Below are 15,332 nucleotides of genomic sequence, written 5' to 3'. Positions count from 1 at the left end.
TGAAAAATAATTTCTTAAGAGAAGACTTAACAAACGTGAAACTTTAAATAAAAATTATATTATATGAATATTGCGATGTAGAAAAGTCTAAACTTATTTTTATATGATAAAAAGGGCGTGAGTTCTTTCCTTTTATTAACTTTTATTTAACTATATTCGGCTAAAATATGTAAAATTTGATAAATCTTGAAAGAAATTGTTTATAAAATATTCTTTAGTTCATATTTGCGTGTTAATGACATTTCTTAAAACAATATTCTAAAGTAGCAAAACATGATTCCTTATACTCCAAATATGCTATTGAAAATCAACCGTTCTAACAAAATAAATGTTATAGATACTTTAAATTAACTACCCATCATATTAAACTAACCCACTAATTCCACTAAAGTTCATTCTAGCTAAGAAAACAAAATTAAGATGAAGTGTTAGCCAAACAATCAAATACACAAACATAATAAAATGACGGAAATATAAAGGAGTTCAAATGAGTTTGGCCCATTTTGAATGCTGCTGTCGTCGCTGCTGTTATGGGCTTTGGCCCAGATTTTTTTTTAATTTTGCTGCAAGTGGGCTGACTTGAGAGGAGACAATGTTGGGCTTTAGCCCAACACCGAATGCGGTGGTCATGTATAAAAACGAAAGGAAAAGGATTAGTATCTAATCAACGAGTAAGGTTAAACATGTAGAATATACAATGTATATTCAAGTATACCTCATGTATACACATTCATAAGGATGTATAGAAGGTTAATATTGGAAAGCTTTTGCCCCCGTCTTCCCGATGTTGCACGAGTTCCAAGGGATTTCATGAATCCCAAGCATGGCTAACACCGGGGAGGGTTCAATCTTGATGCATAATGACCAATCTAACCTCCTCATTAACGTGTTTTAATGAAAATAGACTAGTAATATACATGCATATTGTCACACCCCAATTCCACTAGGGTGTGATGGGCACCCGGCCCCATATCCGGAGTCGAGCGAACCCACAGACCTTTAAGACATACAAAATCTTATTAGGATTTTAAATCAAATGAAATAAAATATATAATAACTCTTAAAATATGTTTGTTCGATGCTTTCCGAATCAAACAGAATCTGTGATCATACAGAATTTAACACATAATACAGAATGACATATCGGCTGATGAAGCCGCATACATAACTGACGTACTATACCCACGACTCTGTCTGCAAAGCCTCTAACATCAATCCATAAAAACATACGTGTAAACTCTGACTCGACAACACTCCAGGAGCAATTGGAGCTTGCCAACTCTGCCGGAACATCCTCTATAATAACTTCATATCATCTGGGTGTACCTGCGCGGCATGAAACGCAGCCCCCGAAGAAAGGGGTCAGTACGGAACGTGTACTGAGTGTAAAGCATGAAGTATAATAAACAGAATCATAACCGGAACAGGATGTACAGAAAATGAGTGTCATAATCAGAATATCAGAAATGCTTACTCATGTAACATAGATAGTGCATGTCAAAACATATGCCATATCCGGCCCCATTATGGGACACGGTGAACAGAACGTGGTCGCCACCCCGTCACTGGAGCCACAACACAGCATAACTTCAGAGTAGGGAATATCTTTGTAACATATCATAACATATCAGATGGCCATATCATATCAAATATCAGAGTGTGCACATATCATATCATATCATCAAATGTCAGAATATATGTACATGGCACAACATAACTCCAGAACCCATGTACATGTCATACCTGCTCCCTCACATCGAGGCACGACGAACAATACAGTGGAATACGCGTGATAACATATCCTGGCCCGGACTCAGTGAAGGAAACATTGAGGCATCCACGAATGGAGTAGTGAGAAACTAAATGCAATATAAAATATAACACATTTACGGAGACTCAATAGCATAATTCAGATGACAAACCATATAAAGAAACTAAACGGTAATCATAGCGTACGCCTTACGGATGTCACAATGGTTTATGTCAAAATAAGCTTTCTGAAATCGTTTTCATGTTTCAAAATACAGTATGGGACATAACAAAATAATTCAAACAAATGTCATATGGTAGCTAGAAGAGTAACCAAGAGTTTCCTTTGAATTCTGTTCCAAAATAGGTCAAACGGAACAAATAAGAAAAATCCGGGAATAGTGGGCCCACCTCAGGTCAAACGAGGTGGCGTACATAATTTACGTATGTTACACTTCATAACGTCGTTTGTGAGAGTTTTAAGGTAGTCGGGTCCTATTTGTGTAAGTTCTAGATGTTTAGACAATCTTTCCAACTATTCATAACATATTCAATTCAATTCTACTGAATGAAAAAGGGGCAAATTTAGGTGTGGATTTCTAAGAGTAGAGTGGTCCCCAAGGCTCGTATCAAAGCCTATCATACCTAGGACATGCCAAGAGAATGAAAAGCAAAGCTTTACATACCTTATTCGCTCCTTACGCTTCTCCAAATTCAAATCTCGTTTCGTCCAAAATCTACATTTGGTCACATTTACCAAATATTAATCATAAGGCTTTAAGAATTTAATCTTAACCAATACTTGTCTACAGAAATTTGGGCAGCATCTCCCCTATACATACAACATCCCCGAGATTTAACTCGGCTCAAATTAGCAGCAATCATACCAACAACAATACCAACAACTTCCAATCCAACTTTGCACTTTCAAATCAATATTAATATTTTCATGTTTATATACTAATTTAAGATCATTCAAACATAGGACAAGAATATTCCAAGCCATGTATCCAATATTCAACAATTCCATCAATTCCATATTCCACCCAAAATTCCTAAATATGCAACAAAACCATCACAACACATTTTCTACTTTCAAATTCATAGTCAACAACAACAATCCACACTTTAACAACTTCATTTCCATAATATCATAAAATCATACTAAAATGACATAATCTTCTACAATCAATTTCAATGCCAACTTCAACCAAATTCATTCAACTTTCATTTCCAATATGAAGTCCACCATAGCCACAACTAGAATAATACATAAAATTCAACTCATCTTATTTACACCATAACACACACACACGACCACCTATATATATATACACACCCACTTTGCAAACTTCCATATTTCCATAAATTCTACTCATCTCTACATACTACAACATAAACAAACCTTCATAACCTAATAAAAAAGAATTAATTCTTACCTTTTTCTCCAATCTTCTTCGCTTGACCAAGTTGTCAAATTGATGAAACAAGCTCCCTATCTTCCAAAATAGCTACACCAAGTTGTAAAGGACCCTTGAATTAGTAGCAATACCATAAGAAAATAATTTTTGGAAGAAGATTTCAAAGGGTCCTTTTTTCTCCTTCATGGCCGAATAGGCCATTATTTTTCTCCTTCTTTCTTTTATTTTCTTGGTTAGTCTTGAAACTTCTTCAAAATGAAGACTTGTGGCTCTTTTTATTATTAATCACATGGATTAATTACTCCATGGTCTTGGGCCAAGGCTTGTCCGGCCACCCCTTAGACTTGGGCCTAAATTTTCTCTTCTTTTTTTTTTGGGTCTAACCCGGTTGGTCCCGAGTTAGGCCTAGTCCACTGACCTTTCGACCTTAAAACGTCCATATCTCCTTGTACCGACGTCACCTGGGAACCCACGACCTATGGTTGGAAAGCTAATTAAATTATCTAAAACTTCTATTTATTGATATTTTTCCAAATTCCAAACTTATAATACCGTTTTTGCCCCTCAAAGTCAGGTCACCCGAAAACGTTTTCTTAAAAATATTTGTTTGGAGGACTTCCACTTTGATTTGTCCCAAGGGTCCTTCTTGAGTTATGTTTAACTCCACATATGTGATTCATATGACTTTTCAGATGTTCCAAAAAAATCTCGATGTGTGGGCCCCACCTCAACAAATAATTTGACGTTAAAAAATACGGGATATAACACATATATATAATTCGGACGCAACACATTATAATATACAAGCGAGACAGCACTCAGATATAGGCATAACCCTCAGACAGCCAAAACATTGCATGCCTTAATTAATCAATACAAACAACCTCATAGTATCAAATTAATTGCCAGTTTTATAGCCTATGATAATAACTAAATCATCATTTCAGTTTCATTACTTACAGAGGCAAACAAACAGAACATAAAGCATTTTATGTCATAAATATGGAGACAGCAGTTACAGACAGACTAGTTCTCTAATTCAAATCAGATTTTAACTGATCTGTACCAGGTAAAAACATATACAAAACTGAGAATATGGTCGTGTTTCACCTGATAAATCTAAATTAAGGCGAGAGGGGGGAGCGAACCACACACTATCATGCAAAGACGAAATCCAATGAAAAATAGAGAAGAAAAGCAGAATCTAAAGAACATGAGGATTATCTAGCCTAAATCTAACAGCTATGAAACTGGCAATTAAACAAATTACATCGTAACGACAGTGAGTAGAAAGAAGAAAATTTCTTGGGAATTTTAAATCTGTTTCCATGAGACAACAATAGTTCTTTAAAACTCATGCTTGTGATCACAAAAGGGAGGGAGATTCAGTTCTATCAGCCAAACTGATGCGTTTGAGTTTAAACTACATGAAAGCTCATCCCATGACAAAAAGGTCTGGCTTGGAAGTGAGACTTGGTACCCAAGCCATCCAGAAGAAAAGTAGTTTCAAGTACCTTGGGTCTATTCTGCAAAGCTGCGGGGAGATTGACGATGATGTCACACATCGTATTGGGGCAGAGTGGATAAAATGAAGGCTTGCTTCTGAAGTGCTATGTGACAAGAAGGTGTCGTCAAAACTTAAGGGCAAGTTCTACAAAGTGGTGGTTAGACCGACTATGTTGTATGGGGTGGAGTGTTGGCCGGTTAAGATCTCTCACGTTCAAAAGATGAAAGTTGCCGAGATGAGAATATAAGATGGATGTGTGGCCACACCAGGAGTGACAGGATTAGGAATGAGCATATTCGGGATAAGGTGGGGGTGGCCTCGGTGGAAGATAAGATGCGAGAAGCGAGATTAAGATGGTTTGGGCATGTGAAGAGGATAGACACAGATGCCCCAGTGCGGAGGTGTGAGAGGTTGGCCATGCATAGTTTCAGACGAGGTAGGGGTAGACCGAAGAAGTATTGGGGAGAGGTAATTAGATACGACATGGAAAAACTACAGCTTACCGAGGACATGACCTTAGATAGGAGGGTTTGGAGGACCCAAATTAGGGTAGAAAGCTAGTAGATAGTCTCGTTTTCCGTTCTTATTAGTAGTCGCATTATCGCAATATAATTTCTTCTGCTCAGATTTCTGCTATTATCTGTTATTTCGCGTGATTTGATTATCCTGTGTTATCTGTGTCACTTGCATTATTTCATTTCATATCGCTTTGATTCTCTTAACCTTATCTGACTTCTTTTTATGCTTTTATTGAGCCGAGGGTCTTTCGGAAACAGCCGTCCTACCTTGGTAGGAGTAAGGTCTGCGTACACTCTACCCTCCCCAGACCCCACGATGTGGGATTTCACTGGGTTGTTGTTGTTGTTGAAGTAAACCTTTTATTCTTAGCCGGCAAAAGTCGTCTTACAATGATCATGACATTGTCTTTGCACCTTTTTTTTTCTTTTTCTTAAAACCACCATTGGTGGGGATTAGGCATTTGCCCAATCTATGTATTAATTGTAACAAAAATACATAGTCGGTATAACAAACTATTGGAGGGAAATGAGAAAATTTGGTGTGCTTCACCTATTTAGTTTCAAGAAAGTGCAATTATCAACATTTTTACCGATGTAGAGGAGGAAAATATGTGGGTATAGTTGGTATAACAAACTATTGGAGGGAAATGAGAAAATTTGGTGTGCTTCATCTATTTAGTTTCAAGAAAGTGCAATTATCAACATTTTTACCGATGTAGAGGAGGAAAATATGTGGGTTGGATCAGTGTTTTAAAAGGCGGGGGCGTAAGGCGAGACGTTTTATGTCTGCCTCAGCGAGGCGTAAGCCCCGAGGCACGAGGCGTAAGCCTCATAGGACTTTAATTTTTAGTATTTTATAAAATGATATAATTATAATAAATACTTTTAAATAGGTTAAATAACGTAAAAATTTGAAGAAAACAATAAATAAGTGATATATATATATATATATATATATATATATATATATATATATATATATATATATATATACACACACACACACACACACACACATATACATACTCCACCCCCACAAAAAAACTAAATTCAATACGCCCTACACGTTAAATGACTGGTCTTAATTCAATACGCCTACACGACGCAACTCCCATCCTTTTGTATTTTTTTTTTTAAATAAGCTAATTTATTTTTCTTAAATTGTTAGCTTAAATTATTTTTTATTATTATTTTTATAAATCTCAATTTCCAAAATTTGATTTTGTCTGTAAGTTTGGTGTTTGGACTGTATTATGGCCCATCTGGTATACACTATTTGATTGTTCAACCAAATAGTTTAGCATGTTATTTCAAATTTAACATGTTAAGTTAAGTCAAACAAACGGGTCAAACACACAACCTGTTTAAACTTAGTTGGGGTGATTACTAAAAGATGGATTGATTTTGCCATCTCTAATATGTAACACTAATGTGTTAACTATTATCTTGAGAATTTTTCATGCATTGGCAATTTTTATCTTCTTCATCATCAATTTTTGTGTGGCATGTATTAGTTGCTAGATCAGACACGAGCGCAGTTGCAGTAATATGGGCAATGACAGGCTTGATTAAGAATCCAAAAGTCATGAAGAAAATCCAAATAGATATCCGAAAAGTAATTGGAACCAAAAACATTGTGAATGAAAAATACTAATCCTTGTAAAAGGACAATTTTACTCTTTTGCTCAGTATTTTTGTGATAAATTATCCTCCTCCTTCAATCTCTTTAATGGTCTTCTCTTGGTAAATCAAGAACGCTCCTTCTGTTTCTCTCAACGAGCAAACAATACCTAAGACCTTTTCTTCCACACTATTATCCATTTTGCATTAAAGTTTAGATTGAGATCATGTCATATATTTCTTAGATTTTCTTTCCATAAATAAGACAAAGAAAAGGTCAAATAAGAAGATAACGATTATAATTCGACTTTTGGAATTATTCAAAGTATAGAACAATGAGGAAAAAAAGGGCGGGACATTGAAAGTTTAATTCGAAGACAAGGACCAAAATAGTCCCTCAGCAAGAATATATTAGTTACTGATATTTTGCATTGAAACTTTGAGATGTTTTTTCTTTATCTTTTTTCTACAAAAAGAAATTTTTTGTTTTTTCAAGCGACTTCCTCTTTTTTTTTTTCTTTTTTTTTTTTTAAGTTAATTCGTCCACTTCTAGGAGTAGATGTCTTTTCGTAAATAACTCGGAAACACTTCACAGAAAATAGGAGTGAAAATTCCCAGCACCTATTTAAATTGGAACAGGCCCTAATCTATGGGTCAAGTAGGATTTTTAATAAACTTTCAAAAAATAGAGCAGGATCCGCTAATGCTATTTTTGTTATGGGCAAAATATTGATTGGTAGAGGACAATGGTCTTTTTCAAGCTTCAATTTTTGCTGACTAAAAATCGAATTTTTTTTGTTATGGGCAAAATATTGATTGGTAGAGGACAATGGTCTTTTTCAAGCTTCAATTTTTGCTGACTAAAAATCGAAAAATATTGATTGTTACAGGACAGAGGTCATTTTCAAGCTTCCAATTTTGGGCTATGATTTTTCTCTATCACTCATGATTTATATGGACAAAGTTTATTTGAGTAATAGGTAGAGCTATTAATATGGACTTGGCCCGTGAGACTGACCCAACCCAATCCTTAATTTAAGGAGGATTGAGTTAAGATTTCTTTGACCCATATAGAAGTGAGGATCAAAAGCCCAACTTCTCTCGGCCCGCCAGCCCCAGCTCTTGAGGCCAAAAAATAATAATAAATTAATTCATCTTTTAAAAAAAATATAAGTAAATTAAACAAAAAGATAAAAAGTAATGAGGAAAAAGAATGTACTTAGTACTAAGTAGTAATTAGAAACTGGAGTAATAATTTTTAGTCTTAGAATTTATATTATGTTTAATTGTTTTTGAACGTGATCTGAATTAGTGATTAAAAATAATAATTTATTTTTTGTTCTCTTGAATTTTTTCTTCTATGATACGAATTTGCGCAAGAATGGGTGGTAGAATATTCTATTTCACATTGCAAAAGTTTCTTCTATTTCATACCGCAAAACTTTCATGTTCAAATTGTACCAAAAATCACTTAGAAAATATTATTTCAGAAAATAAAAAATTTAAAGAGCTGGCCCGCAGCCCTCCAGAGTTGGGTTGGGCTGTCATTTTGCAGACCCTTCAATTAAAAGGGTCAGCCCATCCTAGCCCATTTAATTCTTTGGCCCTTTAGGGTTGGGTTGGGTTGGGCTGGGCCTGCCCATTTTGACACCTCTACTAACCGGTATTGCCATTATTCCACTAATATTTGCTCCGATTTCACTCTAATATTTTCCATTATAACCATATTATATGGTTCATGAAATGATACAACAAGAAAAATCATGAGAAGTATAGCATCATAAAAGGTTTGAATTCTTGACCAACTTTGTGCAAAAAATCTCATTCTCTCCGACTTTTAACTACAAACTTCTATCCCCTCTTATCAAAAGGATCTGGTCATTGATAGGTAAGTTTATAAATGGATTATCCATTTTGCTATAAATTATAAAATTTCTTTTTGTTACACCATTCAATAAATCATCACCCACCAATAAGGGAGGGAGACCTTCTTTTAGCATACCTTTAATTAAGGATTTAAATAATATATATTGGTAGTTTTTTTTTCATTATCAGTTTGATGCAGCAAGTTGCGTGTCTTATTTTTCAAGTATATGGTTCCACTTGTTGTGTATAGTTGCTTATATATAGTTAGTATATATTAGGTGACCTGATAACCTAAATTTCTTCTATATTGTCATTGAACAGAAATTATATAATCTTTAATCAAAAAAGAAAAGGAAAATTTTAAACCAAGATCCGTTTCATATATATAGGAGTATAAGACATTTAATTGACTAGTATTATTTTGTGCAGTTGGACAACAAAAGACGCTCTTTCTGCATTTTTCTAGCCCTTCCTATTTTTCTTCTTCCTAAAGCCAGAAAGAGTGGCAAAAATAATCTACCACCAGGCGTTATAGGCCTCCCATTCATTGGAAATTTGCATGAATATGATAGTTTAACCTTTCATATCTATTTTTGGAACCCTTCCAAGAAATATGGAAAATATTCTCACTGAGGATTGCTTCTACTCCAATAGTTGTAGTTTCTTTAACAAAGTTAGTAAAAGAAGTTACGAAGACACAGGATTTACTATTTTCGTAGTAAACCTTTTATTCTTGGCTGGCAAAAGTCGTCTTACAATGATCATGACATTGTCTTTGCACCTTTTTTTCTTTTTTCATAAGAAATTATTTGTTGCTTTTTTATTTTACACATCCTAAGAAATATTAATTAGGAGACAGTCTTGATTACTTTACCCTTATTTATATCTAAATTATAATTTATCTTCATTAAATGTTGACTCTTATATATGCATGTCATCTCCATTAATAACAAAATTTTACTAAGGGTAAAATGGAAAATAAATTAATTAATTTTATCTTGAACTTCTACAACGATAAATAATTTGAGATAACTATTTTTAATAGGCACGTCAAATAATTTGAGACGGAGGGAGTAATAGCAATTTGTTTATTGTACAAAGTGATTAAATGTTTAGCTAAAGGCATAAAAGTTATTGTTCAGTTTCATTGACGTGGGATATTGCTCAGTGAATAAAACTAAAATTGCTCATTGAATTCATTGACATAGGATGAGTTAAATCGTGTACTAATTTGGCAAATCGTGTACATCTACACGATTTGCCCTTTATTTTATTTTTTTAAACTTCACGGACGGAAAGACGGTAGCAGTTAAAAAATGGGTAAATTGTGTAGGACTACACGATTTACCCATTTTGGTTTATTGCGTAGGCCACAATCCCTTTTGAAAATTTTGGTCCAAATTTATGTCATTTAGGCTCCGGACTCCATCACATTTGATGTGTAATAGACTTATAGGTGAGACAAATATATTGAAAACGTGAAAGTGTCTATTGCTACTTTGCTAGAGGACATGGTCAATTTTTAATCCTTAATTTTCGCAGCCATTTTTTTTTGTTACCCAGTCTTTGTAGCGTGTATCAATTTTAAAAATTATGTATCTCAATTAGAGGTGTTGGTTTTCGTGTCCTGAACATAAAAGAATCTTATAGGGAGCGCTTCCCTTTAAAATGAGTCTTACACGGCGCAAATGTGAACTATTGAGAGCGCTAATAAAAATACAGAACGCTAAATGAGAAACTAGAAAAAACAAAAACCTTAATTTGTCATTGAAAATTTCTTGTTGCAATCGAGAAGAAAACATTGAAAAAGTTAAGGGTTTGCAAGGTCGAGGGAGAAAGTTGCATTAAACTTGATTTGAGTGATAGGTACTGTCATTAGCTCACTAATATTGCTCCCACTTCACTTCTAGTTTTCCATTTTGTAACTCTATTATATGGTTAGTACGAAACGGTCCAGCTAGAAAAACAAAACAGGAAAATCAATTACGTATAAGGTTAGAATTCTTGAATGAGGTGAAAAGCATCAAGTATTACTAAATTAGTCAGCTTGTTTTTTTTTTCATTAATATAAAAAGATTTGTCGTCAAAACAGAAGCAAGATAAGTGTAATTTCTTAAGCTAATAAGATTGGTTATAGTTACGAAGCGAAATTTAAGGGGAAGTCTCTAAGATTATCCTTATATTTTAGGTGACCAAACAACTATTGCACTGCGTGGGTGTATTCAGAATGGAGGAAAATATTTTTCATATTATTTTTGAATTTTCTCATGTTTGATTGGTCGACATATTTTTAAAAATATTTTTTTAGAGAAAACAAGTACCTTAAAAATTACAAAAATAACTTTCCTTGTGAGAGTAGGAAAAACTACTGACATTCCACACTAATCGTCTTCTTCCCCCTCCCGCCCCTCCCCGTCCCACCCCAACCCCTTCCTCCACACAATAGTAGTTACCTAAATTATATATAAATGTTCTAACTGCGAGAATAGCTGCTTACTTACCACAAGAAAGTAAGAAAACTATATAAGTGAAAAATATTTTTCCTCGTACCAAACACACTCAAGTTGTATGAAGATTATACTCTTTAATTAATTGAACTAAAAAAAAAAAGGGAAAAGTTTAACGTAAGATCCAATAATATTGGAAAATAGTTTTCTTTGTACCAAACACACCCAAATTGTATGAAAACTATATTATTTAATTGAAAAATAAAAAAAGAAGGAAAAGGTTCAGCATAAGATCCAATTATATAAGACATATCAAGTGACTAGGAAATTAGACACACCAAATGATGCTCTTTCTACTCGTAACCCTACCTATCATTCTCATTTTCCTTCTTCCTAAATCCAGAAAGGGTGGAAGAAACACACTCCCACCAGGTCCTGTTGGTCTACCATTCATTGGAAATTTGCATCAATATGATACTTTAACCCCTCATATCTATTTTTGGAAACTTTCAAAGAAATATGGAGAAATCTTCTCATTGAAACTTGCTTCTGCTCAAATGGTTGTAGTTTCTTCAAAAAACTTAGCCAAAGAAGTACTCAAGACACAAGATTTACTATATTGTAGTAGACCTTCTATTCTCAGTCAGCAAAAATTATCTTATAATGGTCGTGACATAGTCTTTTCACCTTATAATGACTGTTGGAGAGAAATGAGAAAGTTTTGTGTGCTTCATCTATTTAGTCTCAAGAAAGTACAATTATATAGTCCAATTCGTGAAGATGAAGTATCAAGAATGATCAAGAAAATATCTCAACAAGCTGCCACTTCAAAAATAACAAATTTGAGCAATTCAATGATTTCACTAACTGGTACGATTATCTGCAGAGTTGTTTTTGGTGTCTTAAAAGCATATTATGCTAATATGGTTTCACCAATTGGCTTACATATGGAAAAACTAATATAAAAACATATAATCATATCGAGAGAATAATCTCTCTCCAAAACAAGACTCTTTAATGACTACATTGTGGATGTTTTACTATATATATATATATATATATCTTTTTTTTTTTGGTGAGAGACGGCTCTTCAATTTATAAAAGTCCGAAACTTTTCCTCCAAAAAAATATTATTCAAATATGGAAGAGATATTTTCCACCAAGGAAACCTTTTTCCATCAAGAAACCCTTTTTGAAATAAAAACACAATTATGGTAATATTTTAACTTTCCTTCGAGAAAAAAGTAAAACTCAAATTTGGTAAGAAAATTAGGGCAAAAACCCCTAACAATAAATACGTACGGTTGAGAAATGTTTTGCAGTCGAGATCTTAAATGACCTTGAAATGGTCTAATTATCTTACTCTTATTGCGTTTATGTACGTAATACTATGTTCTTATTAATCCGTTTAATAAAGAATGACATTTTTCTATTTAAAAATAATTTACCTTTAAACTTCTTATTTTACCTCTAATGACTGTATTTTCATATCTACAGAAATCTTATATATGAAATGTTTGAAATAACAAAGTTCAGAAAATACCTATTTCTTTCTAATTTGATGACTAATCATACTAGGACATATAACTTCAAACAAATAGAGCATATTCAAAGCTTATTATTGAATGCATAATCTCGATAGAAATGACGTTTATTAGACACATTTCGGTCCTATCTTTGAAAAATAGTAACTATCTTAAAGTTTCAAATTTCACAAGTGAAATTTCGTATAGAGTCCCGAGTCGGAAAATTAAAGGATGGCTGATCTTTTTAATATGAATTGGGTAATCCTCAACTCTTTAGCTAGTTTTTAGCATGAGTTAGGTCCAAGATGCATAAAAAATTTCATGACAATGCCCTGGGATTTCACTTGTATAAAATAAAAATAAAAAGGATTTCACTTGTGAAATTGAAAACTTCTTAACAGTGACTAGGGGTGTACAAAGAAAACTGACGAACTGCACCAACCTGACAATTCGAACCAAATCGAGATAAAAGTCTGGCTCGTGGTTTGGTTTGACTTGGTTTGCTATTGAGAGAAAAAACCCGATCATACTTGGTTTTGTTTGGTTTTAGCTAAAAAAAGTCAAACCGAACTAAACCAACCCCACATTACATATATACAACTTTTAGAAATATTTATATGTAATGTAATTTATAAATATTTCTTAAGTTTTTTCATAGTTTTAATCTTTTAACATATTATTTCACGCGTGGACGTAAAATTTTGAATGGTTTAATAAGTTTATAGCATTTAGATGTTAGTAACTCAAATAAAGCCCACATCAATACTAATGCTAACAGAAGAAATTCAATTCTAGTGCGAATGACAATAACGTTCAATATCTATTCTTTAGTTTTGCATTGCTTTAGATCGTGACAAAACATAATTTTATTTTTTCTTTGTCATGTAATTAATACTATTAGATGTACTTATTTCAACATGACTTAGTATTTTTAAATTATGATCATTTTTATTATGGTTTATTTATTAACAACATTTATTGTTATGCGATTTCATTATCTTTTTTGTTGAATGTTTTATTACAGTGTCATCATTCATCTTACACGATGCAGCAAAGAATTCCAATAACAAGAATGAAGTACATGTAGACCACTCTGGCGGGTACAATGGCGGTGGATACTCCGGTCGCGGCGGATACCATGGCGGCGGTCACAGTGGTGGCGGTGGATATTCTGGCGGTGGACATGGCGGCCACGGTGGATACGGTGGACATGGTGGTGGCGGCCGCAAGTGCTGCTCCTAGATACAATGGTGAATAGTAATATAGTTACAATCACCTTGTACCAATTGGTGGCAAGATGTAACAGTACGTAATACTATTGCTGGCTATTTCTAGCTTCTTGTAAGAATTGAGAAATAAAAGCTATCATGTTATAAAAACTATCATGTTACGTTTGTTAATTAGATAATGGTACGTGCCATAACACTTTTCCGTTGGTGTTTCTTCTCATTTTTCTTTTTAATCAAACTCCTATGCTTTTCTCCATCTAATTAGGTATAAGTGAAAACAAAGATGAGATTTATATTAATCTGAAAAATTGATGAGTCAGGATCATATAGTTCACTGAGAATGAGATTATACAAGATTAGCTCAAACGGTTCAAGGTGTTCAAATTTATCTCTAGCATCATAGGTTTGATTTCTATAGATAATATTATTTTTTATATTTAGCTTCTTTTATCTTGGAACCTTCCGAATGAAAATTTTGGATTCGTCACTGGACCGAAAAAATATAAATAAGTGTGGTTAGGCTTTGTTTGTCCACTTTATAGTACTTGTCACTCCCATTTGTCCATTTCCAAGCACTCAATCATAACACTCTCATTTTCTCATGGCTGAGCAACAAGCTAGCACCACCGCAACTCCGCCGTGCCGTCCAGCGGGAACCACAGAGCACAGCTGGTGCAAGGCAGTTTCAGGTGGTACAGGTATAACAATATTAGCTCTCTTCTTATCAAAATCACTTGACATTTCACTTCTCCAAAATGCCCTTCATAAACTACAAAATTCCAATCCTATCCTCAAATCTCAACTCCACTATGAACCAGCAACTAACTCTTACAAAATTCCAATCCTATCCTCAACCGTTCGATCTCTCATCAACGGCTCAGATTCTACGACGCATCAAAACCCCTAATCTTAACTCAGTCTCCGATTTTCACCTCATTCTCGAACACGAAATCAACTGTAACTCATGGGCAAATACCGCCATGTCATCGTCTTCAGGTACAGGCAATAAAAGTGCCCGTAACTTTGACTAGTTTCTACAATCATGCAAATAAAATTCATTCATGCATTCGACAAGTTAAACTGTTTGTAAGTCCTATAATGTTCAATTGAAAACATTGGAATCTTTAAAAAGTTATTTACACATTTTATTAGAGAAAATTCAGAGAGTTCATAAAGTGGTCTGCGCAATTAAATCTAACACAAACATCACATATTACTTTTGACGACATGCTCGTATAGTCATAAGTCCATATAGTCATCAAAATGTCATATGACGTGTTTAATCCAACAAATGCTATAAGTACTTTTGATATGTGTCAAAAGTCTTTCTTTTTTAGTCAATCGAAAACAGATTAGACGAAAACACATTTTGCCAGTACTATCTGTACATCCGATCAGATTCTACCATATAAATTCAAACGTAACGATTAAGAAGAAAAAAACAGAACA

At 33.9% G+C, this 15,332-nt stretch overlaps 1 protein-coding gene across 2 annotated transcripts; it reads left to right on the top strand.

Annotated features, from left to right (window-relative positions):
* The first annotated feature begins 11,445 nt into the window (after positions 1-11,445).
* LOC132610392 (6,7,8-trihydroxycoumarin synthase-like) lies at positions 11,446-14,095 on the top strand. Of its 2 annotated transcripts, none has more exons than XM_060324690.1 (2): positions 11,446-11,998; positions 13,706-14,095. In XM_060324690.1, exons 1-2 carry the CDS (start codon positions 11,470-11,472, stop codon positions 13,894-13,896), a joined length of 720 nt encoding a protein of 239 aa, XP_060180673.1. In that variant the 5' UTR covers positions 11,446-11,469; the 3' UTR covers positions 13,897-14,095. The 2 variants fall into 2 exon arrangements, with proteins under 2 accessions (XP_060180673.1, XP_060180672.1); XM_060324689.1 differs by having other exon boundaries at positions 11,448-11,998; positions 13,679-14,095.
* Positions 14,096-15,332: the final 1,237 nt, after the last annotated feature.

This window comes from Lycium barbarum, chromosome 9 (assembly GCF_019175385.1).
Source record: "Lycium barbarum isolate Lr01 chromosome 9, ASM1917538v2, whole genome shotgun sequence".
In the NCBI taxonomy this organism is placed as follows: Eukaryota; Viridiplantae; Streptophyta; class Magnoliopsida; order Solanales; family Solanaceae; genus Lycium; species Lycium barbarum.
This window is presented reverse-complemented; position numbering and strand designations above follow the sequence as displayed.

Coding starts and splice junctions, on each gene's coding strand:
- LOC132610392 (XM_060324689.1), top strand. CDS start 11,470: ATGATGCTCTTTCTACTCGTAACCCTACCTATCATTCTCATTTTCCTT. Junction 11,999..13,678: donor TTCAATGATTTCACTAACTG/GTACGATTATCT, acceptor GTTTTATTACAG/TGTCATCATTCATCTTACAC.